The 26,090-nt window shown below is 41.0% G+C and overlaps 1 protein-coding gene across 2 annotated transcripts in view; it reads left to right on the top strand.

Moving 5' to 3' along the window:
- The first annotated feature begins 1,282 nt into the window (after window positions 1–1,282).
- KIF3B (kinesin family member 3B) overlaps window positions 1,283–26,090 on the top strand; it is a 45,069-nt gene continuing 20,261 nt past the window's right edge. For both annotated transcript variants that reach the window (XM_037004627.2, XM_017660646.3), the window contains exons 1-5: window positions 1,283–1,408; window positions 18,967–20,433; window positions 24,463–24,564; window positions 24,689–24,811; window positions 24,912–25,030. In XM_037004627.2, the coding sequence (XP_036860522.1) occupies window positions 19,030–20,433; window positions 24,463–24,564; window positions 24,689–24,811; window positions 24,912–25,030 (1,748 nt within the window). In that variant the 5' untranslated portion in view covers window positions 1,283–1,408; window positions 18,967–19,029. The remainder of the gene's footprint in view (window positions 1,409–18,966; window positions 20,434–24,462; window positions 24,565–24,688; window positions 24,812–24,911; window positions 25,031–26,090) is intronic.

Raw genomic sequence — 26,090 nt, 5'->3', positions numbered from 1 at the left:
ATTGCTGAATACAATATAAGTTTGTTTTCTTGTCCAGCTTTTAAATGATGGAGGTCGACTGGCTTTCTGGCTAGTTGTCCTTGAAAGGATATCTCATTGATCCAGTTTCCTCCCATTTTACAGCTCAGCCATCTCCTAGGGCTTTGGTGTTCTTCATTTAATTGGTGCAACCCATTACAGAAAACTATATGGAGGTTTCTCAAAAATACTAAAACCAGAACTCCAGTACAACCCAGTAATTTCACTTCTGGGAATTTACCCAAAGATAAATCACAAATCGAAAATATATACCCACTCCTATGTTTCCTACAGGATTATTTATAATAGCCAAGATACGGAAGCAATGTAAGTGTCCATCAACAGATGAATGGATAAAAATGTGATATATATGCGCAATGGAATATTACCAACCCATCAAAAAGCATGAGATCTCTATGTTGTACACTTGAAGTCAATATAATATTGTACATCAATTATACTTCAATTTAAAAAAAAGGCCCTGCCCTCATGGAGCTTCTGTTTAGTGGATAAAAGCAGGTATGAATTCTTATATAGGGATGGAGCCTGGCCTTCCAGGCCAGTGTGGCTGGAACAGAGAGCGATTTTGCAGAAAGTCAGGGTTTTGGATTTTATTCTAAGAGTATTGAGATTCCATTAAAAGATGTTAAGCAAGGAATGAGGACCTGATATTTTACTTTTTAAAATGGTCACTCTTGTTGCCTTGTGGAACATGATTGGCAGGCAGGGCAGGGCTGGAGAAAAGAGTAGAAAAGCAGAGACTAAGTATTGCAGATCATCTAGAAACGAGGGGACACCAGCTTGATCTGGTGGAATGGCACTGAAGACAGAGAAAGGTGGATAGACAGGAGAAATATTTGAGAGGTAGAATAAGATATAGTGACAAATTGGATGTTGGAAGTGAAGGAGGAGACAAGAATGATTTCTCAGCTTTTTGCCTTGAGTGACTGGGTGGATCCTAAATGGGAGCCGTCTCAGTAGCAGTTTGAGGCAAGTCAGATAACGGATGTGAAAGTGTTTTAGGAAAGGTCAAAGGTGTAGAGTGGCACGACCAAGGCAGTGCTGTCCATTTTACAGATGTGGAAGCCGAGGCACGAGATGCCAGAGGGTGGAGGCAGGTCACGTCTCACTCGTTTCACATCTGGTAGGTGGTTGAAAGGAACGACGCGTGCTGGGCCCCTACTGCCCCGCAGGCTTCCTCTGTCCGCCGCCCGTGTCCCAATAAAGTTATTGAAATTGACACCGGTTGCTAAGGAAGTAGGTCGCCGAGCCGGGTTGCTAAGGAAGTGAGCCGCCACTGTCTCTCCCCATCCGGGGCAGCGGGGAATGGCTGAACTCCGGGTTTGCCGCCGCCGCCGCTGCCGCCAACCGCTTTCGGCCCCGGCCGCAGGTGAGTCGAGGCGGGGCCCGGGCACCGCGGGGCAGGGCCAATCCCTCCCGCCGTCTGGGATCTTCCCGCGCCCGCGTCGCTGCCTGGCGTGGCCGCTCCGCGAGCGGGAGCATCCTCTGCCCTGCCTCCCGGGCATCCTCCGGCCGTCCGCGCCGCCTCGCCCCTCTTTCCCCCGGCGTATGTACGACCCCACCCTCAGATCCATGCTCGAGGGGTTGGGGGTCCATCTGGGGGTTCTGGGGCGGTGGTCAGGGCCACAGCCCGGGAAGGAGGCAGGGAAGCGAAAGCGTGGGGATCTGTACCTCGCCGTTGGCCCGGCTCACTGGGTGACCTTGGGCAAGTCCCTTACCCTCTGGCCTTAGTTGACCTGCTTGCGCAAGGGGGTCCTTACACATGGCGGCTCATAGTAGTTAAGATGAGCCATTGAACGTTCCCTAAGTAGGTAGAGGGAGAATTCTTAGGGCACCCTAACTTGGGGGCCAAGAGTCCAGTTTTAAGTCTGAGTGTCTTGAGTTTGAGACTCTGCATCTCTAGTAATTGTGTGGCCTGGGACAAATTAACCTCTGAGCCTTCTTTTCTTTATCTGTAAAATGGTTTAATGAACAAGTGTGGAATTCTATTAGACAGGTAGCTTGGTTCAGTAAGTTCAGTAGTTCAGTAAGCTATTATGAGGCCGGTGGGGTGGTTTGAGCAAGACTTCCAGGAGGAGATGGCTTTGAGACAGGAAGGATACAGGTGTATAGAGTGCCAGCTCATACGGATTTTCCTCCCACTGTTGACATCCGTCTAACCCCAGTTTTACTTCTCCATCTGCTCAGAGCAAAGCAAGGGATGTGGAGTGGACTTCTGCAAGTAGCCCTAGTGGGGGAAACCCCGAGGTCAAGTTCTTGTAGGTGGCTGAGGTTCTACTTGGGCCTTCTTTGTTGACTCCTCTGGAAGAAAAGGAGTATATTATGACTTTTGGAAAGTACTTAAAATGTACTAGTTACATGTAAGTATATGATTAAGAAACACTTTTCAGGCACATTATCTCATTTAATCTTCACATAGCCTTTGCCAGGTAGGTGGTGATGTTACCCCCATTTCAGTTTCCTCAGAGGAAACTGAGGCTCAGAAAAGTGAATGACTTGCTTAAGAATCTTATACCTGTTAAGTGGTAGAGCTGGACACATTTCCAGGTAAATATTGTATTTTCTTCCTCCTACCCTGATGTCTCTGATTTCTCAACAGTAGCTGTTACAAAGCCCCAAGGGTATTCTTTTGTTACTTCTAGCTTCTTTGGCTAGAGGCTTTCATCCAGTGGCAAGGAAACAAGATCTTACTTAAAGCTTCATTTAAATAGATAGCATCCAAAGTGTAGACCTCAAAAAAGGAGCTGGAGTGCTTAAAAGGGGGCTTCTCTGCCCCTCAGTTCCCTCCTCTTTAAAATGAAAGGAGTAAGCTAGATGGTATCTGAAGGCTTTTTCAGCATTGTGCAATTCCAACTGCAAGCTAGTGGTTTAAAAGCATGAAATCAGGCTTTCCTGGTTCAAATCTCGGTTCTGCCACTTCCAAGCTGCGTGCCACTGAGCAGTTTACTTCACCTCTTTGTGCTACAGTTTCCTCATCTGTAAAATGGGGAAAATAATAGTATCCACCATGCAGCTTATGTTCCAGTTGCAGCAACAGAAAAATAAACCAATAATGAGCAAGGTACTTTGGATTAGGAATTAGCACTGTTAAGACAGTCACACAGTGATGTCATAGAGAGTAACTTCTCGAGGGGATTGGGGGCTGCTACTTTGGTTAGAGAAGGCCTCTCTGAGGTGGTGACACTTTTGCTGAGATTTGCTACCAGGAAGGGGCCAATTTGAAAATGTGGCAGAAGGAACAGCAAGGGTAAAGCGTCTGAGATGGGAATGGGCTTGATAAGTTCTGAAACTGAAAGAAGGCTCAGAGTGGCTGGAGCAGGTGAGCCAAGATGGTGGGGGGTGAGGGGTGGGCCAATGCGAGGGGTGGGGGTGAGGCCTCAGATCATGTAGGGCCTTAGGCTAGAGTAAGGAGCTACAAGCTATGGAAAGCCAGTGAAGGCTTTAGGAAGGATAATTATATTCTTTTTGATAAAAAACCACTTTGGCCTCTATGTGGTTAGTGGATTTTAGGGGATGTAAGAATGGCAACTGGGAGAATAGTTAGGAGGCTAGGTGAGAGGTGATGGTGGCCTTCTAGGGTGGTGGCAGTGGAGTACAAGAGGATGGATTGGGAGGCTGAACCAGCAAGGTGTTTGGGGAGAAGAGCCAAAGAAATCATGGGTGACTCTTGGATTTTTGGCCTGAGCAATTAGATAGTTGTGATGCCATCTGTGTCTTAAAATGAGAAGTTTTTGGTAGGGCACCTTGGGAGGGAGAATTAGGTATGGTTCACTCTGAACCCTGTGTGGAGAGGCCCAGGTGTAAACATCAGACCTTACAGGTTGGGGAGGAGACCCCAGATTATGTTGCAGAAAGACAGCCAGGGGCATGTCACCGAAGCCTCTGCCTTGGACAGCCATAACCCTGCTTTTCTTGCAGTCTGGCTTCTTGCATGCTTGTGGAGTGGCAGGTATAGGCTTAGCCAGGGCAGTGCCCATCTGTCTTGTGCTATTGGCATTGCTGTCCTGACTTGAGATTTTGGCTGTGAAGGCTGGAAGGAGGCTAGCCAGTTTTGGGAGACAGAATGGAATCACTAGTGACGTTCACTCTCAGTGCCCATGCTCTCCCTGCCAGACTGGTTCTTTCTCTGGCCATCAAATGACATTTCTAAAGTTTCAGAGCCTTTGACTTGGGAATCCCTTGAAAAGCTGTTGTGTTCTGCAAGAACTCCTAGAGGATCCTTGAATGGAGTAACCCTTCTGAGCAAGGGAATTCAAGCCTTCTTTTCACATATGCTAGTAATTGCATATAATGCTAGTAATGCTAGTAGATACAGGCTTTACAGTGTTGTAAATTCAACATGGTGAATGGTAAGACTGGCAATCCTACCACCTCCAAGTGGATAGCTTTGTTTGCTATTTAGAATGCTCTTTCCTGGGCATTCTCATTTACTAATGTTCAGTCAACTGGGATCATGTGGAATATGTATTATCCCCTGTTTACATATGAGGCGTGGAGATGGCGGAGGTCATTCGTTTTGGTCAATAAGCACCTGCTGGGTGCTGGTTTACATAGATCCTTGCTGCTTAAAGTGCGGTCTGCATGACAGAGGCACCCATTTCCCTAGGAGCTTGTGGAAATGGAGACTAAGCCTAGATCTAACAAACCAGTCAGCATCTTACCAAGATCCCTGGGTGTTTCCTGTGTACATCAAAGCTTGAAATGCATTCTTTTGGCAATAAGTAGCAAAATGAGGGCTTGCTGATAATGATAATGAAAGTAATAGGAATAGCATGTGCTTACTGAGCCAAGCACTGTTAGCAGCACTGTTCACGTGCTGTACTGTTCACGTGCTGTCTCATTTAGTTCTCACAGCAACCCTGCAATACAGGTGCTGTCATGACTCCCACTTTCCAAAAGAGGAAAGTAGAGGCATAGAAAAGACAAATAACTTCCCCAGGTCTGCTGACTGCAAGTCTATTATTCTTTCTACCACTCACTCATTCATCTGTTTTTCAGGGGGGCAGTACATCTCTGTTGACTTGTCAAAGGCCTTTCCCTTTGTACCTGAGGAGTTATTTTAAATGCTGATGAAAAGTGACTTCAAAGAATGAAGAAATCAGGGGAAAAAACCCTTGAGCTATTTTAATCTAACTATGCGTGTCCGTTACTTGACTGATAGGCAAAAGATATCCAATTTGTGAGATAGGCTTCCTCTCACACTTCTTAGTTGTCTAACTCAGGGCTGAAACAGCTGAAGCAGGTAGGAACTATGAGCCTGTATTTTGAGTCATTCAGCGGTAAGCTGTTTCTTGGTTCTGGTGATAATATCTACACTGGGCAAGAAGAGGGTGGCTAAAGCCCTGTATCACTCACTGCCTAGTTGCAAAAGATTCCATTTTGTATTGCCTCAGTTTCCCCTCTCTGTCCTGTAGGCTCATTGTTTTCCTTTCAACATCTTATCTCCCCAGAAGCTTAGAAAGATTTCTTGGTCAAGGCCTGTGCCATCACAGGAAATTCTGGTGTGAGAAGGCAATGGGATATGGGCGGAGGAATACTAATAGCAATTCTGTCTCTATATGTTCTAGGGCAAGTAATTCAACCTCTCTAGCCCTCAGTCTCTTTATATGCAAAATAAGGGCTTGAGTCAGTCTTCCAAGGCTCTTAGAGCCCTGCCTGGAAGAATGAGCTTTGAGTTGGGTGATGTTTTCTTCTTCCTTGGTGACTTCATGCTGAGCTTTCTCCAAGACCTTCAGGGGTGGGGCTTTTAGAGCCTATTTTTTGGCAGTCAGAGATGATTACAATCAGCTGTCCTACCAGCATCACACATCTGCACTGCAGCTTGGAACGTTCCTGTGTAAGGCCCGCTTAATCACGGTGACACATTGCAGGCAGTAAGCTCTTCACACGCACACACAGATCTAACTTTAGGATGCTTATTTATTTAAATCAGTTTGCATTGGAGAGCATCAGTGATCATTGTGGTTGGTGTGGTTTTATTTTTAAAGTTTTTGGCAGGATATTTGCAGCACTTGCATTTTGTCATATTTGAACATAGTTCATAAATGGAAATGGGACCAAGTGAAATAGAAGTTGTAATCCATTAGTGGGAGTTGAGATTTGACATACTGTTACCCATTCTGAGGTCCTTCATATCAGCTTCAGACATGGTTTTAGGAAGAGCTTGGTTTTGGTCTTTTGTACGTGACATAAATTGAACAGAAACTAAAAGCTCATGGCATAGCCTCCCGCCGCTTGTGGATTGCAGTAATCATTACTTTATAACATATTTTGGTAACCTAAGCAAAAAAATCTAGCTAGTAAATCATAAAAGATTCCATCCAGGTAAGATAAAAGGTCAGTCCAACTTAAGATAACTACAAGAAGATAATTCGTGGTGGAAGTAGTTACTGTTTTTGCAAGATTTGCAATAACGAGTCAGATTCTAGCCTAAGCAATATATAGTGTTTTTCCTTCCTTATTTCTTCAGTTGCCAGCATTTTAAAAATAGATTTTTTCCCCTGATTATTAAAATAATGAATTTCCTTTGAGGAGTGTCCTGAAAAGATTAAGATTCATGTTAAGCCTTACCACCCAGAAATAACCATTAACATCTTACTGTCCAAAAGCAAATATATTCCTAAGTATATTTTATCGCATGGGTATAATTCTTACCTATTTCTCCATTGTCATTTAGGCCAGTTTCATGTTATAAATGATGCTACAGAGCATGTCTTGATGATTATATTTGCATAAACCTTTGCATTTCTGATGATTTCTTTAAACCAGATCCTTTAATTGTTAAAGATTTTTTATTATAAAGGCAGCCTCCTTAAGTAAGTGTTTTTAACAAGGCAGTGTCTAAATGAAATTGAAAAGGCAGACAATATTATATTTTGGTGGGGAGGACTTACCTGTGAAAATGGTATCCTAACTCAGTTTCAGCTTACTTATCCACTTAGAGATATATTTTTAGATACATTCAAAATGTATCTCCCATTTTGTATTTGGAAATGTTCACTTAACATTTCATAACCATTTTCCCATGTTCCTGTGTTTAATAAGTCTGAACTAGTAAACTTTCCGTAGCATTGGGCATTTGTTTCCAGCTTTTTATAATCACATACAGTGCTGCATATGATCACATATATGTTCCCTACAGCATTACTCACAGTAGCCAAAAGGTGGAGGTAGCCCACATGTCCATCTTTGCTTGTCTCTAAACCTTGTAAGGGAACAGTTTGAAATAAATGGTTCAGGACAAGTTAGAACTTAAAAAATTCTAAAGGAGAACTGTATGTTTTCCTTCTTAAAATTAATTAGGATCTTCTAAAAGTACCTTGAATAAAATACCTTTATTGAGATGTAATTTAGATACCATAAGGTATCCTTTAACAGTGTTCTCAGCCTTCTTTGCTGCTTCTTAATCTTTTCTTTTTGATGCAGAATTCTCTGAGTAGGACCTAAAACATGGGCCTTTAGCCTTTTAGCCTTTCATTGTCTGAGTAAGCTGTTGGTTGGTGACATTAAGCAGAAATATTGTATGTACATTACTGGTTTTATGTGCTGTTTGAGCTCTGAGAACAAGCATATCATTATGGAATTGGACAGTGAACCATGACAGTTTTGGTGGACTTTTGGAGAGGATTCTTGTTTTTTGAGAGGGATTTTTTAAAGTATTTATCTCATCATATTACTGAAATAAATCCAGTGATTTATAGGAAATTTTGCTTGAGTGACTTCAGGAACTGTTTACTATAGAGGTAGCCTACGTAGGTAGAGTTTCTCCAGCATTAACATATACACAGATTACATGTGTGTAATTGATACAGATTACACAGACAAATGTAATACAAATTCCATGAACTGAAGATTTTAGGTAACACTGAAACCCAACATCCTGAATTATGTTGAATGGCATGGTGAGAGTGATTTCCTTTTAAACTTTTTTGATTCTATGTCAAGGAGAATGTTTGTTTGGTCCCAGTTTGTGCCTTACCACTTGCTAAACTCACTTTGAAACTAAGACAGATTGGGAGGCCCAAGTAAGCTACAGTACCTCAGAATTTAGTGACACTGTTGTGTGTCCTTATATTTATTTTCAGAGTTTCCTTTTATTTACAATGAATGATACTGTTTTCCCATTCATGGTAGTGCATAAAGTTTCTTTTAAAAATAAATTTGTGCTAAAAGGAAGTAGATCTAAAGAAAAACTTCGAGTAAATAATAGTACAGGTGGTGCACAGATATGGTAAAAATTGAGAAGTGACAGTTGGATGACTGATAGTTAGGACATGCTAGTGTGGAATAAAGGCCATGAACTTTGGAGCCAGATAGACTTGGTTTCTGCTTACTTTGCCACTTATTAACTCAGTGTGCTATGTTATTTCCCTCCAAGTTTCAGGCTTTTTCTCCTGTAAATTGGGTCAGGGGAGAAACATCTGTGGGCCAGGCACTAACATGCTTATCCTCTAATCCTCACACAACCCCAAGGAGCAGGGTATTGATGGCATTCCCATTTTACAGATGGGGAAATAGAGTCAGGGTGAAGGATTTGCATGGAGTCCCAAAGCTGGGAATGGTAGGACATGTTCCTGTCCCAAGCATGTCCAAATCTCTTTTTTGTTATTCCATGCCGCCTCCCTCTTTTAAAGGTAGATGATGGCAGTCTGATTAAAATGAGAATCTTTGAGCATACCAATGTTCACTACAGTGTTATTCATAGTAGCCAAGTGGTGGAAGTAGCCCACATATCCATAAATAGATCCATGGATAGAGAAAATGTGGTGTGTGCATACAATGGGATATTACTTAGCCTTAAAAAAGATCGTGGCACATGCTGTAACATGGATGAATCTTGAGGTAAAATGGTGGTTTCCAGGGGCTGAGGAGGAGGGGGAAATGGGAAGTTGTTTAATGGATATAGAGTTAAAGTTTGGCAAAATGAAAAAGTTCTAGAGATCTTTTGTACAACAGTGTAGATATAGTTAATACTACTGAACTGTATACTTAAAAATGGTTAAAAAGGTACTTTTTTTATATCGTTAATGTACAATTACTTGAACAACATTATGGTTACTAGACTCCCCCTATTATCAAGTTCCCCCAATGTTCCCCATTATAGTCACTGTCCATCAGCAGAGTAAGATGCTATAGAATAATTACTTGTCTTTTTTGTATATACTGCTTTTCCCATGACCCCCCCGCCCCCGTTATATTATGTGTGCTAATCGTAATGCCCCTTTGTCCCCCTTATCCCTCCCTTCCCACCCATCCTCCCCAGTCCCTTTCTCTTTGGTAACTGTTAGTCCATTTTTGGGTTCTGTGAGTCTGCTGCTGTTTTGTTCCTTCAGTTTTTTCTTTGTTCTTATACTCCACATATGAGTGAAATCATTTGGTACTTGTCTTTCTCTGCCTGGCTTATTTCACTGAGCATAATAGCCTCTAGCTCCATCCATGTTGTTGCAAATGGTAGGATTTGTTTTCTTCTTATGGCTGAATAATATTCCATTGTGTATATGTACCACATCTTCTTTATCCATTCATCTACTGATGAATACTTAGGTTGCTTCCATTTCTTGGCTATTGTAAATAGTGCTGCGATAACCAGGGGTGCATATGTCTTTTTGAGTCTGAGAAGTTGTATTCTTTGGGTAAATTCCTAGGAGTGGAATTCCTGCATCAAATGTATTTCTATTTTTAGTTTTTGAGGAACCTCCATACTGCTTTCCACAATGGTTGAACTAATTTACATTCCCACCAGTGTAGGAGGTTTCCCCTTTCTCTGCATCCTTGCCAACATTTGTTGTTGTTTGTCTTTTGGATGTTGGCCATCCTAACTTGTGTGAGGTGATAACTCATTGTTTTAATTTGCATTTCTCTGATGATTAGGGATGTGGAGCATCTTTTCATATGCCTGCTGGCCATCCGAACTTCTTCTTTGGGGCAGTGTCCGTCCAGCTCCTCTGCCCATTTTTTAATTGGCTTATTTGCTTTTTGTTTGTTGAGGTGTGTGAGCTCTTTATGTAATTTGGATGTCACCCCCTTATCGGATATATCATTTATGAATATATTCTCTCATACTATAGGATGTCTTTTTGTTTTACTGATGGTGTCCTTTCCTGTACAGAAGCTTTTTAGTTTGATATAGTCCAACTTGTTCATTTTTGCTTTTGTTTCCCTTGCCTGGGGAGATATGTTCATGAAGAAGTTGCTCATGTTTATGTCCAAGAGATTTTTGCCTATGTTTTTTCTAATAATTTTATGGTTTCATGACTTACATTCAGGTCTTTGATCTATTTTGAGTTTACTTTTGTGTATCGGGTTAGACAATAATCCAGTTTCATTCTCTTACATGTAGCTGTCCAATTTTGCCAACACCAGCTGTTGAAGAGGCTGTCATTTCCCCATTGTATGTCCATGGCTCCTTTATAGTTTATAATTGACCATATATGCTTGGGTTTATATCTGGGCTCTTTATTCTTTTCCACTGGTCTGTGGGTCTGTTCTTGTGCCAATACCAAATTGTCTTGATTACTGTGACTTTGTAGTAGAACTTGAAGTCAGGGAGCGTAATTCCCCCTGCTTTATTCTTCCAAGAAGGTACATTTTATTTGTTTATTTATTTTGCTGCAATTAAGATTTCTTTAAAATAAAAGAGAGAGAGAAGGAAAGAAGGAAGGGAAATCTCAAGCATTCATAAAAATAGAATAGTATAATGGACTATGGACCCATTATCCAGATCCAGCAGTTATCAGCACAGGGCAATTCTATTTCATCTCTATCCTCCTGCCTACCCCACCCACCCTTGATTATTTTGATCCCAGGCAGCATATAACTTTATCTGAAAATACTTCTGTATGTATCTCTAAAAGTAAAAACCTTCTGGAAAAATTTTCAATCTTCACACCTAAAAAAGTGACAATAATTCCTTAACACAGTCTAATATCCTGTATTCAGATTTCCTTGGTGGACCCATACATTATTAACAATTAGTTTGAGTGAATATTGAAAAAAGGGCCCTAATCAAGGGCCAAATGTTTTATGTGGTTGATTAAGTCTCTTAGATCAGAGTGTAAATTTTTAGCAGAGAAACCACTTCACTTCTTTCCTGGGTTGGTACATGGAGGGAGGAGTTCCTGGCAGGAAATCTCTTCCAGCTTCATAGCTTAGTGGTGGTTCAGAGCCCGAGCTCTGTATGTCGGGGTCATGTGAGCATGGGGTACACTGTTGGAGGAGGATGAATGGGTAGGATGGCATCTTTCTCAAAAAGGAACATGCATAGCATTTACAACTCTAAGAGTGGATCCTACTAATTACTCCTACCTGTAGTAAAGGTATATGTCCAGGATAATCACTGCAGCATTATTTATAATCTCAAAAGACCAGAAACCATCAGAAGGTCCCTCACCAGGGGACTAATCAAATATGTTATAAGACAACCATACCATGGCATCTAGGCTACTATTTAAAAGGAGTCAGGGAGAATGTCTCCCAAGATCTAGAAGATGGAGAATGGTGCATAGTGTACTTCTGCTTGAGTTTTAGAAAAGAGTAGGGGAACAATACAGATACAGTAATGCTTGCATATGCATCAACTATCTCCCCAGGGAGAGGGGGAAGATTACTTGTTCACTGATACTCATGCAAACAGCTTGAATTTTAATCTCTGTGTATATTAATACACATGTGTATGGGTGTGTGTTTTAAACTATGTTTGTATGTGGGTTTTTAAATAAGATAAACCTGGTTTTGAATCCTGACTAGTGCCACTTAATTGCTTAGTGACCTTCAGCAAATTAATTTCTCTGAGCCTCCTATCCTCAGTTTTAAAATAGGGATAATAGCTCTTCCTCAAAAGTGACTTTGAGGACTAGAAGAGGAATACACATTAAGCTCCTGATACACTGTAAATACAGCAAAATCCCAAACCCACATTGATTCTGAAAGAGAAGTGTCCTCTAGACTTGAATATATTTTTTATGAATGTATTATAAATGTTTCACAGTTGAATAAAAAAAGGATTACCTTCCCTCTTTTCTCCCCTAGATAAATGCTTTCTTTGTTTACCTGTTTGGGTCATCAAATGACAGGGCATGTACAGCTCCAATTTGAGTTCAGGGCAGGCATTTAATTTATTCATGCTTCTTACCTGTGACCTTTTAGGTTTCTTTCCAGATAAGTAGCCTGTCTTCCTAAGACACTTAAGCTGAAATAAAGGTGCTAGACTTCTTTCCTTGAAGAAAAAATAGTTTTATTGCCATTCCATTGCTTGCTTATAAGAAATAAAACACATGCACCTATCAGAAAGGTCAAAGAAAGCAAAAAAAAATTCACTTGCAAGCTAACCCCCAGAGATCAATATTACTTGCATTTCCTGAGTGTGTGTTACGTATCTCACACTATGCTAAGCATTTAACATTTATTAGCTTATTTAATCCTTAGAACAGTTCTATAAAGTAGGTGTTGTTATTAACCCCATTTTACAGAAGAAACTATGACTTATGTAACATTCTTAGGATTTTATAACTAAGTGGCAGAGCAGAAACCGAACCCCTGACCTGTTAGGCACTAAAGTGCACTCTTTTAACCATGACTTTATACTGCCTTTCTCATCTTCCTTTACACATTGAATGTACACATGTAAACATAAATAACATCATAGTAACTCTTCTGTTTAGTAGCCTGCTTTTATTCACTCAGTAAAATGTCATGAACATCTTCCCACATGTAAATACCTAGAGGTTTACTGCCGTTCTTAATGACTGCAAAATTTTCCCTTGTAGAGATGTATCATATTCTAACCAATCCCTTATTGATAAGTTTTGTGATAAACATGTACATTCGTCTTGCATATGCATTCAGTTATTCAGTGATGTCCTTAAGAGAATTCCAAGAAATGGAGTTGCTGTGTCAGGAGGAGTACTACATTTTAAATATTATATTTCAATGTTTTTTTATTGATTGCTCAGTTGTCCTTAAATAATTTATACCAATTTGAGACTCTGTGGCTCTTATATGTATTGTAAGGGATAGTTTGAAAGGTTTTAGACAGTTTACACAACTATGTGGCTATAAACAGAGCCTGTAATAACAACAGCATATATTTTATTAGTCTGTTATTTTAACATCTTTTGTGTCTTGTAGGGCTGGGCCTGTATGCTACAGTGACATTACAAAGTGAAAGATCCCTTTGCTGTAGACCTCATAGAAGGTCTTTTATGAAACTTCACCATAAAGTTGAAACTAGTTTTACTCCTAAGGCCCTTTGTTCATCAACTGAAACATTATTATCTTATATTCACAGTGGTCATTAAAAATGGATAGGCAAAAAGAGGCAAATAGTTTAAATACTTGGATGTTACTTTACTTAATTTCACAGAATTTTCCCTTCTCTCTTTTCCTCTGATTTTATTTTTCTAACTAGACAACATATTCATGTGATTCAAAACTTAAGAGTTGTAAGTCTCCTTTCTGCTCTTGGCCCTCAGCCACTGAGCTCTTTTCCCTATAGGTAACCAGGGTTGCCCTCTGGCTCGTGTGTGATCCCTCCAGATATATTTTATACACATATAAACAGATACAGAACTATTCCCTTGACACCAACTCCATGTCCTTTTAAAAGTGCTGCAAGGTAGTGATGCTGTTTTTCTGGAAGTGAGGAGTCTTGTTTTGAAAATTTGTAGCTCACCTGTGATAACTGGCCATCATGGGAACCAGACTCAGAATTGAACTTGCTGTCCTGTGTGGTTCAGGGACTGCAAACAAGGAGTCCTGAGACTTCAGAACAGTTAGGAACCGTTGTGAAATAGAGGAGTGTTGCTGGTGCTGAGGTGGATACAGAGTAGAAACAGGCTGTTCCCCTGAGAGAAACCTGCCCAGGGGTTGGTTTGGGCTGGCTTAACGGAGAGTCGCTTCTGTCTTCTTGCCCCAGTGTTGCAGTGCTTTTCTGGTGGCCCATGTGATCTATGGCTCAGGCTGCCTTTCAGACACTCCAAGGCCTCGAACTCCAGACCAGTCAGTTGGCAGGTGGTAGCCTGGTCTGATCTTAGAGGATGGTGCGTTGGAATACATTGATTAAAGAGATGGCGTTAGTATGCAATCTGGGTGCCCAAAGATTGCTCCTCCTTGCAGGGCTCTTTCTGGTGAATTGCCAGAACTTTATTTTTTCCCATATGAAGATACTACATGCTCATTAAAGAAAGTTTGGAAAATATGGAAATGTGGGGGGAGCAGGGGAAACTACCTGTAGCCCCATCATCCAAAGAGGACCACTATCAACGTTTTGATGTATGTCTTATTTTTGTGTAATTGTGATGCACGCATTCAATTTTGTAAACTGCTTTCTAGTCTATGGCAAGCATTTTCCATGTCATTACAGAGCCTTGGTAAATGTTGTTTTAAAAAATAAAGTAGCATGGCCGGCCTTTCACTATCAGAATGTGTATACATGAATTTGGTCATAGACCAGGATGCTTACAGGAGCCAGGCAGGTAGTATAAATGCGCAAAGCATGCTGGGCAGAACACACTAAGGAGCTGGGGTTGGGGAGGGGAGGACTGGATAGGTTGGGTCCACCAGGGAGGCAACTGTTGCTCAGTTGGGGCACAGGCTGGGGCTGTCAGATATTCCCATTCTTTCAGAGAAGCAAAAAATCTGTTTTTTGTTCATGTGGAATTGGTGTTTTGGTTTGTTTTTTCTTTTGAGAAATTTTAAACATTCAGAGAATCATACAGGAAACAACCAGAATTGACAGTTATTAACATTCTCCACACTTCACTCTGCCCAATTTGGGAGCCACTGTCATAAATTGTTGTGTATCCTTCCATCCCATTTTTTACACTTCTCTATAAAGAAGTGCAAATCCATGAGCACCATGTTGTTTTATACGTTTTTAGTCATAATTATCACCTGCAGCTTGCTTTTTCACTCAACCTGTTTATTTATCCATGTAAATATATATATACATATATAATCAATTCAGGGCTGGCAAACTTTTTCTGTAAAAGGTCAGGTAGTAAATAAAATTTAGGTTTTGTGGACTATACTGTCTTGCTGAAACTACTCAACTTTGCTATTTAATAACTAATGTAGCCATAGTTAATCTATAAACAAAAGGTATGGCTGTGTTTCAATAAAACCATATTTACAAAATAGGCCATTAGTCAGATTTGGCCTATGGGTGTAGTTTGCTGACCCCTGCTCTAATTTATTCCCTTTAAGTACTGAATTGTATATTGTCTGTAATATGAAAATACCATATTTTATTTTTGTTTCCTTATAAATGTGTGTGTAGGTTGTTTGCAGTTTTTCTACTGTTTTAACAATGCTGCAGGAAGCATCGTTGTCCATGTTTCCCTGTGTGCATGTGCAAAGGTTTTTCACCAGGACACACATAAATAGAAGTGGAATTGCTGAGGTTTTGTTTTTTTTAACAAAATAAAATAAAATGCTTCAATTAGAATGTGACCAGTTTGTCACCTTTGTGGTAGAATCTCTATAGGAAGCCAGTAATTACTGAGAATCCAATCCAAACCTAGTTCTAGAATTTGAGGTTCAGCTCCATGACAACTAGCAAATGTGAGAGTGCATGAATTCAAACATGAAAGAGTTGGAGAATGGTCTGGGAGAGTGTGGCTTTCATGAGAAATGCACAGCTGATTTCCTCAGAAGACAAAAGAGATGAAGATGGGAAAAAACTCAGTTTTTCACATGTACTAGTCATGCAAACAGTGGTGGTTAACATTGGCATGACAAAGTCTAGCTGAAAAGTTATGCAGGATGAAGGTGGTGAGCCGCTGACCCGTGGTTGCTTTTTCCTGGCAATGCTGTGAATTCCTTTCAAGATTTATCACTGTAATTAGACTGGCTAGAAGATGAATAAGGAAGGTAGTAAAGTAAAAAAAACGTATCAGGGCATTCTGCAAGAAAACCCTTTCCTTTGAGAAGGACCCAGAGCAGGATTTTAAGCCCCAGTGACAGGAAATTAAATTAGTCCATCTTCCTAAAAGAATACGTCAATAGTACATGACTAGTTGAGTTGAGCTCAGTGAATTCAGAAAAGAAATGGTGTTCTGTGTTCTGAGTTGAGATTTATTTAGGGAGACTCAGGCTTTAGGTCATTATCATTCCTTTGTTTTTATTGTTTTGGAGAGCTCAGAAAATATAGGGAGCTGTAGCAGAAGCAGCTGAACATAATGGTTAGCCTGCTGCAAGCTTTCTTTTTCTTAAATGACTTGGGGCCACATTGTTTTGGTAGGTAAAAGCTGGACAGCTCTGCCTTCTCCAGGGTATGTGATGCAGAGGAATCAGCTCTCTCCACTGACCTGTTCTCCACCCGCCGCCTTAGATTTCTTACTCCTCAGGTCTAGGATCTTGTCTACCCATCCCATGGGTTTCAGCACAGGCCTCCCCAAAGGAGGCTCAGGGGGCTGGGGTTTGAGTTTGGCATCGTGACAGCTTTTGCAAGTCTCTGTTGAAATGGAGGGAAAAGTAAGCCATAGCTTACTAAGTAAGACATAGCCGTAGCTTCAGGGCTGTTCCCCTGGAAAAGAAAAGGAGACGTAGTAAGCAGACTGGTCTCTCTAACATCTTGTTCCTGCTTCTTATCTGGCAAAAATCTAAAGCTTCTAGAAAGTGATGAATGAAGGCCAGCCTTTTACATAGTTTTCTTTCAATGACTTGAGATTACTTCTGACTGAACACTGGTTAAGTGTTTGGATCTCAGTTTAATCTGATTTGTGTAGGATGATGACCACAAACTGAGCAAGAGAAAATGTTAGTCTGGTGAGGTTTAATACATAAAATTAGGGCTCACTGGTAATCTCTGGAGTGACCCTTTGACAAGGGTTTTGGATGAATCTGTATTCATTAATGTTAATCCTCTTTGTATTAGTTCACAAAGTACTTCTACCCTTTGTAAGTGCCACTTAGTCTCACAATCATCCAAAAGAAGGAGAATTATCCCTATTTTACAGATTTTACACAAAATCGTTTCAGAGAGAGTGAAAGGTCTTCTGGGTCTTCATTCCAGACAATACTATTTTATTACATGTAACAACTGGATGAAGCATGAAAAGTAACTTTTTATGTTTCCATGTGCTTAACTACAGAACAATTTTTTAAGAACTATCAATGGAAGAACATAATAAAACTCTATTATTATTTATACTGATTAACCGTTAGTGTATATGTCTAAAGTGGCCCATCACTGCTTCACATTCTCCCACCCTTTTGTTGGCAGGGAATAGGTCACTCTCACAACTATAAAGGATATTGTGAATCACTCCTTTAAGTATCTATTAAAATTACAAATGCATATATCCTGTGATCCAGCAGTTGTAGTTCTCAAAATTTATCCTCGCTGATATACTTCCCCACATATGAAAGGATATGGGTCTAGGATTTTCACTGTAAAATATTAGAAGCAGCTTAAGTGCTGAAGAAGTGGTTAAATAAATTATGAGGCTTCCATAGAGTAGGATATTTTGCTGCTGTTGTAAAAAATAAGGTAGCTCTACTTTTACTCAGGGAACAAACTCCAAGATATGCTTTTCAGTGGGAAAAAGCAAGATGCAGGACACTGTATTACTGGGTGTAATGTAACTATGCTTGTGTGAAAAGGGAGAAGGTTAAGTAAGTATGAATTAATACATATTTGCTTGTTATGCATAAACTTGTTTGGGAAGACTAAAACTCTCATAACACTTGCCTTGTGGGTAGGGATCTGGATGGCTAGAGAACAGGTAAGGGAGAGAGACCTGTCATGGAAGGGCCTTTTGAGTCAAGAATCATGTGAAGTACCTAGTTTTTTAGAAACCCTGCACTGAGGTTTTTGGGAGTTTGAGGTCCTTATATGTACCTCTTTTACTCTGATCTGCTTGCTCTCTGCCTTCCCAGAGGACCCATTTAACCATACTTTCTTTTCCTTGAGTTTTCTGGCACCAAATGAAGTTCTCTTTTTTGTTTTTACTTAAAAACGTTAACACCTATTTTCTTATTTGCATTCATATTGTATTAAATTTATTGACTGTAAAGTGCTTTCTTTGTAATGCATTTCATCACGTCCTCATTTATTTGAAGGCATTTTGTACAAGCCATAGTTAGTGATTTTAGAATGACAAATTATTATTGGCACAAGATAGGAAACTAAACAGTATAAGTTAGTGTATGGTAAAAAGTGCTTTTTCTTTCTCTAGACCTCCAAGTCCCCTATATACATAATTCCCCTGATAAGACTGCCACTGTTGCCACTTTTACTTGTATACTTCTAATAATATTGTGTGTAAATCAAACATAAACATGCTTATATCCCCTTCTTACACATGGTGTAAACTATACTATAGACACTGTTCCTCATCTACTTTTTGCATTTAACAATCTGTCTTGGTATAGGATTACATTCAGATTAGCACATCCTTTCGGTAACTGCATAGGATTCCATTGTATATATTAAATAATTAATCAACACCCTCTTGATAAGAATTGATGTCATCCATAATCTAGAGCTACCACAAATGATATTGTGACAAATAACCTTGTATCTATAGGATAATTTCTTAGAAAATACAACTGCTAGGTCAAAAGGGGAGTATGTGCATTTAAAATTTTGATAGATCCAAATTTTCTATGCAAAGGTTATAGTAGTTCAGCAGGATATAAGATTACCCAGGCTTTTAAAAGGTTTCCAGCTGCCCAGACTGTTGTATAAGATACAATATTGGTTGAATATTGAGGATAAGCTAGTCAACAGTGTTGGTAGACTAGAGTTTTTATTTGTCCCACTGAAGCTGGTTAAGATCTGATGGGGAAATACAGCATGTAGTAAAGTTATTAAATGTCACCATCAGAAGGCTACATTAACATGAAGGTGACTTGGGTGTGTCAGCTGCTGTTGAACAGCCCCTATGACAACTGTGTTGTCCTTACTTTTACTTTTTTTTTTTATAGGACCTTAGCATCTTAAAACACTTTGGATTCATAGCCCTCAAGATTGACACGGTCCGATTCATCATGTCAAAATTAAAAAGCTCAGAGTCAGTCAGGGTGGTGGTCCGATGTAGGCCCATGAATGGCAAGGAAAAGGCCGCTTCGTATGACAAGGTTGTGGATGTGGACGTGAAGCTGGGGCAGGTGTCTGTGAAGAACCCCAAAGGAGTGGCCCATGAAATGCCCAAGACCTTCACTTTTGATGCAGTCTATGACTGGAATGCCAAGCAGTTTGAACTGTATGATGAGACATTTCGGCCACTTGTGGACTCCGTCCTCCAGGGTTTCAATGGTACCATTTTTGCCTATGGACAAACTGGGACTGGGAAAACCTATACAATGGAAGGTGTCCGTGGTGACCCTGAAAAAAGAGGGGTCATCCCTAACTCGTTTGATCACATCTTTACCCATATTTCTCGATCCCAGAATCAGCAGTACCTGGTCAGGGCTTCTTACTTAGAGATTTACCAGGAGGAGATTCGAGATCTGCTCTCAAAGGATCAGACCAAAAGGCTTGAGCTCAAAGAGAGGCCTGACACTGGAGTGTATGTGAAAGACCTGTCTTCCTTTGTCACCAAGAGCGTGAAGGAAATAGAGCATGTGATGAATGTGGGGAACCAGAACCGCTCTGTCGGTGCTACCAACATGAACGAGCACAGTTCGCGTTCTCATGCAATTTTTGTTATCACTATTGAGTGCAGTGAGGTGGGTCTTGATGGAGAAAACCACATCCGTGTAGGGAAATTGAACCTTGTAGATCTTGCTGGTAGTGAACGGCAAGCCAAGACTGGTGCACAAGGGGAAAGATTAAAAGAAGCAACCAAGATCAACCTGTCCCTTTCGGCCTTGGGTAATGTCATCTCTGCCCTCGTGGATGGCAAAAGCACTCACATTCCATATCGGGACTCCAAGCTCACCAGGCTCCTCCAAGATTCTCTCGGTGGCAATGCTAAAACTGTGATGGTGGCCAATGTGGGGCCTGCCTCTTACAATGTAGAAGAGACTCTGACCACTCTGAGATATGCCAACCGTGCCAAAAACATTAAGAACAAGCCAAGGGTCAATGAGGACCCTAAGGATGCCCTCCTTCGAGAATTCCAGGAAGAGATAGCCCGGCTCAAAGCCCAGCTGGAAAAACGGTCCGTTGGCAGGAGGAAGAGGCGAGAGAAGCGGAGGGAAGGTGGTGGCAGCGGTGGGGGTGGGGAGGAGGAGGAGGAGGAGGGAGAGGAGGGTGAGGAGGAAGGGGATGATAAAGATGATTACTGGCGGGAACAGCAAGAAAAACTGGAGATTGAAAAGCGGGCCATTGTAGAGGACCACAGCTTGGTTGCAGAGGAAAAGATGAGGCTGCTGAAGGAGAAAGAGAAAAAAATGGAGGACCTGCGGCGGGAGAAGGACGCTGCTGAGATGCTGGGCGCCAAAATCAAGGTACTGTACCTTCCTTCCACCCCTTCTGTCAGTGCTTTTTGTTTTATCAAAAAAATTATAGGAGGGATCATGTCTCTCTTGGTTTTGCATTCCCAGCAGCTCCATAGTATCCAGTGTCCAATGAACGTCTCTTGAGTTGAACTGAAATAAAGAAAAACAATTTCTTCAAATTAAAAAAATATTGAATTCATGGTAAGAATAATTATTGCATACATATGTGCAAGGTATATAAAAAACAGCGATGAACTAACACCCATGAACTCCCCACCCAGTGTAAGAAATAGAGGAGCATCTGTATCTTTCAAAGCTCTTTGTGTTCCCTTCCCCCAGGGGGAACCATTAATCTGGATTTGGTGTTTGTTTCCATACTTTTCTTTATAGTTTTCCATATGTGTATGTATCTCTAAATGAAAGACAGTTTTAGTTTCACATGATTTTTTACTTTTATTTAAATGGATCCCATTGCTGCAATTTGCCATTATTTGTTCAGCATTATGTTAATGAGGTTTATCCATCTTAGTGCCTGTAGCTATGATTCATTCATTATTACTGTTCTGAGAATTCCATGGTATTCCATTCCTCTGAGAGTGTGGGTTTCATGTTTTGCTGTGAGCATTCTTGTTCTTGGCTCCAGGAGAACATGTATGTGCAAGAATTTCTCTGGCACTGTTAGGTCTCAAGTTATGTGCAGCCTCAATTTTACTAGGTAATGATAAGTCATTTTCTGAATGGCTATATAAATTGAAGCTTCTACTAGCAGAGTATGAGTTCTGGTTACTCCTCATTCTTACCAACATTTGTGATTATCAGACTTTAACTTTTGTATATCTGGTGGATATCTCATCATAGTTTTAATATTTAGCATCCTGATTACACAAGATACAGAACAATTCCATCATACCCCAAATGCTTCCTAACCCCTCCCCTAACCTGCAGCTCCTGTGTGTCAGTGGCTGAGTAGTATTCTAGAGTGTTGAGAAGAATATGTATCCTGTTGCTTTTGGGTGTAGAGTTCTGTAGATATCTATTAGGTCCATCTGTTGTAGTGTGTTGTTCAGTGCCTCTGTGTCCTTACTTATTTTCTGTCTGGTGGATCTGTCCTTTGGAGTGAATGGTGTGTTGAAGTCTCCTAAAATGAATGCATTGTATTCTATTTCCTCCTTTAATTCTGTTAGTATTTGTTTCACATATGCTGCTGCTCCTGTGTTGGGTGCATATATATTTATAATGGTTATATCCTCTTGTTGGACTGAGCCCTTTATCATTATGTAATGTCCTTCTTTATCTCTTGTGACTTTCTTTGTTTTCAAGTCTATTTTGTCTGATACTAGTACTGCAACAGCTGATTTTTTCTCCCTATTGTTTGCAAGAAATATATTTTTCCATCCCTTGACTTTTAGTCTGTGCATGTCTTTAGGTTTGAGGTGAGTCTCTTGTAAGCAGCATATAGTTGGGTCTTGGTTTTTTATCCATTCAGTGACTTTATGTCTTTTGATTGGTGCATTCAGTCCATTTACATTTAGGGTGATTATCGATAGGTACGTGCTTATTGCCATTTCAGTCTTTAGATTCGTGATTACCGAACGTTCCAGGTTACTTTCCTTACTATCTAAGAGTCTAACTTAACTCACTTAGTATGCTGTTACAAACAAAATCTAAAGGTTCTTTTCTATTTCTCCTTTCTCTTCCTCCTTCATTCTTTATATATTGGGTATCAAATTCTGTACTTTTTGTTTATCCCTTGATTGACTTTGGGGATAGTCAATGTAATTTTGCATTTGTCTCGCAATCAGCTGCTCCACCCTCCCTACTGTGGTTTTACTACCTCTGGTGACAGCTATTCAACCCTAGGAACACTTGCATCTATAGCAGTCCCTCCAAAATAGACTGCAGAGATGGTTTGTGTGAGGTAAACTCTCTCAGCTTTTGCTTATCTGGAAATTGTTTAATCCCTCCTTGAAATTTAAATGATAATCTTGCTGGATAAAGTAATCTTGGTTCCAGTCCCTTCTGTCCCTTCTGCTTCATGGCATTAAATACAGCATGCCACTCCCTTCTGGCCTGTAAGGTTTCTGCTGAGAAGTCTTATGTTAGCCTGATGGGCTTTCCTTTGTATGTGATCTTATTTCTGCCTCTGGCTGGTTTTAACAGTCTGTTCTTATCCTTTATCTTTCCCATTTTAATTACTGTGTGTCTTTGTGTTATCTTCCTTGGGTCCCTTGTATTGGGAGATCTGTGGATCTCCATGGCCTGAGAGACTATCTCCTTCCCCAGATTGGGGAAGTCTTCAGCAATTACCTCCTCAAAGACACTTTCTATCCCTTTCTCTCTCTTCTTCTTCTTCTGGTATCCATATCATGCGAATATTGTTCCCCTTGGATTGGTCACACAGTTCTCTCAATATTCTTTCATTTTTAGAGATCCTTTTTTCACTCTGTGCCTCAGCTTCTTTGTATTCCTCTTCTCTAGTTTCTATTTCATTTTTTGTCTCCTCCACCGTATCCAACCTGCTTTTAATACCCTCCATCGTGCTCTTCAACGATTGGATCTCCGACCTGAATTCATTCCTGAGTTCTTGGATGTCTTTCCGTACCTCCATTAGAATGTTGATCATTTTTATTTTAACTCCCTTTCAGGAAGAGTCACGAGGTCCATATCATTTAAATCTTTCTCGGGAGTTGTATTGATTTTACTCTGGACAAGGTTCCTTTGGCGGTTCATGTTTGTATATGGCGCCCTCTAGTGTCCAAAAGCTCTATTCTGGAGCTGCTCAGTCCCTGAAGCAATGTTGCGGGTCGCAGGGGAGCGCTACTGGTACCTGCCGGGAGGAAAGAGCTGTTCCCTGTCTCCCGGCTGCTGTGCCTGTCTCCACTGCCTGAGCCAGTGGGCTGTTCACACAGGTATGTTTTTGTCCCAGAGCAGCCGGATATGGATCCTTGCTTTCCACAAGCAGCCAGAATCCCAGTCTCCCCAGGAACTCTGCCTGTATTAACTTTCCTACCCGGTAGTCATGCGAGTCTCGTGGAAGCACCATGAAATGTAGGTTTGTGCTCCCAGAGCAGATCTGCGGAGCTAGGTATTCAGCAATCCTAAGCCTTCCACTCCCTCACTGCTCCATTTCTCTTCCTCCCGCCAGTGAGCTGGGGTGGTGGAGGGGCTCGGGTCCCGCGGAGCCACAGCTCTGGTACATTACCCCGTTTGGTGAGGTCTGCTCTTTTCTCTAGGTGTGTGCAGTCTGGCACCATCCTCTTTCCTGTTGCTCTCTCAATATTAGTTGCACCAATTAAATTCTCTAATTGTATCCAGTTTTACGAGGAAGCCTCTGTCTTTCCTCTCACGCCGCCATCTTTCTGATGTATACCTTTTATCCACCTTTGAGGTTTTTGAACTGACCCCTGATTGCTTTTCCAACTTCATGTATCACCGTTCCCTACCCTATTCTCTCTCTCACACACAAAATTTTCTTAGTTAATTCCTAGTTTTACTTCAACACTGTGCACATGTCCCCTGAGACAGAAAGCTTTCCCTGACTCCCTCCAAAAGTCAAAATTCTCTCCCTTCAGTGTGGCTCTCCCATTCAGCCCTGTCTTTTCCTAATGATGATATCTGAATATGTAGGGTAAGAGCCTGCTTACTTGTCTGTGGCTGTCTGCAGACTCTCAGCTTTGTGATTTATACTCACAGTTGCATCCCCAGTACCTAGCACATAGGATGTTGCTTACTATGTCATAGGTGGGATCAAGTCTTTGTACAAACAAACCAAAAACTATTTTTTGAAAAAAGCTGCAATTCATGTATGTCTGCAGAAGCTGACTCCTCAGTGTTTCTAATTTCAAGCCCCCAGTGAAGTCGTCTCAGCCCCACTCACCCCAGTGATGGGCAGGGCACATCTGAGCACAGTGTTTGTTTGCCCAGAGTTCAGTGCCTTTGGCTCAGTCTTGAGCCCCTTGTCTTTAAAGGCTTCCCTGTGAGGAGGTATCTTCTAAGGGAGACCGTTCACAAGATGGATTCTCCTTTTTTCTCTTGCAGGCCATGGAGAGTAAACTGCTTGTTGGAGGAAAAAATATAGTAGATCATACAAATGAACAGCAGAAAATCCTGGAGCAGAAACGGCAGGAAATTGCAGAGCAGGTAGCTTTTCATTCCTTTGTGGGGAGAATGGTACGGGGTAAGGGACTCACCAGGAGCACCCAGCCCTGTGTGCTTGTCTAGGCATTCTTCTAGGCAAGCTGATGAACTTTGTAATGTTTCTCAGAAACGTCGAGAAAGAGAAATCCAGCAACAGATGGAAAGTCGAGATGAGGAGACCTTGGAACTTAAAGAGACTTACAGCTCACTGCAGCAAGAGGTGGACATCAAGACCAAAAAACTCAAAAAGGTACAAAAGAGGCCAAGAAGAGGTGTCCTGAGACTTGAGGGAAAGGGGAAACTTTTGTCTGGAGGTCGCCCTCCTCACCTGCCTCTCCCCTTGGTTCCAGCTCTTTTCCAAGCTTCAGGCAGTGAAGGCAGAGATCCACGACCTCCAGGAAGAGCACATCAAGGAGCGTCAGGAGCTGGAGCAGACTCAGAATGAGTTCACCAGGGACCTGAAACTCAAGTAAGTTCTGGGCCTTTCGTGGTATCCCCAGCCACTTGCCAAGTTATTGTTTGTCAAGTAAGAAATATGCCCCTGAGGACAGGGCTGCTGTCTACTTCTCACCCACTCATCTGCCACCTTTTCTGTCTTCTATTTATTCCCAAGGAAGTCAGTTTCTGTCTCTGGTTCCCATCTGTTGACTGATGATTTCACCAGATGGTCTCCAAATTTCCTTCCACCCTACCTTAATGAAGCTGTTAAAGGCTCTGCCTCACCTCTATCTATTGACAAAAGGAAAACTTTTATTAAGTAGATTTTTCTCAATTGTATAATGGACGCCCAAATACTCCTCACCCAGATTCAATGATACTCTTTTGTCATCTGTCTTTTCATAAAAATATTTTAAAGCAAATCTTACCTCATGCTGTATCACTCCTACATACATACATACCTGACCACAATACTATTTTTAAAAAAGTATGTTTTTACTCAGCCATAAAAAAGAAGGAAATGTTGCCATTTGCATCAGGATGGACCTAGAGAGTATCATGCTAAGTGAAATAAGCCAGACAGGGAAATACAAATACCATTCATTTCACTTATATGAGGAACCTAAAAACAGACAAAAAAGAAATAGACCCACAAATACAGATGACAGACTGTTGATTACCATAGGGAAGGGGGTAAATAGGTGAAGGGGATAAAGAGGTACAAAGTAGAAATTACCAAATAATTTAGACACAGGAATGAAAGTACAACATAGAGAATTTAACCAATTACTACTGTAATATCTTGGTATGATAATGGGGTAACTACATCTATTATGGCGAGCATCTAATAATGTATACAATTATCCAGTCACTATGTTGTACATCTGAAACTGACGTAATGTTGTATATCAACTTCATTGCAATAAAAATAAAAGGAGGGTTAAAAGAATATTTTATTGAGATATAATTCACATGCCATATATTCACCTATTTAAAGTATACAAGTCAGTTTTAAAAAAAATACATGTTTACAGGGTTGTAAAACCATCATCACACCTCACACTAGTTAGGACAGCCACCATCCAAAAGAC

The sequence above is a fragment of the Manis javanica genome, chromosome 5, assembly GCF_040802235.1.
Source record: "Manis javanica isolate MJ-LG chromosome 5, MJ_LKY, whole genome shotgun sequence".
Lineage (NCBI taxonomy): Eukaryota > Metazoa > Chordata > Mammalia > Pholidota > Manidae > Manis > Manis javanica.
The sequence above is the reverse complement of the archived record's forward strand: the minus strand, read 5'-3'. Positions and strand labels throughout refer to the sequence as shown.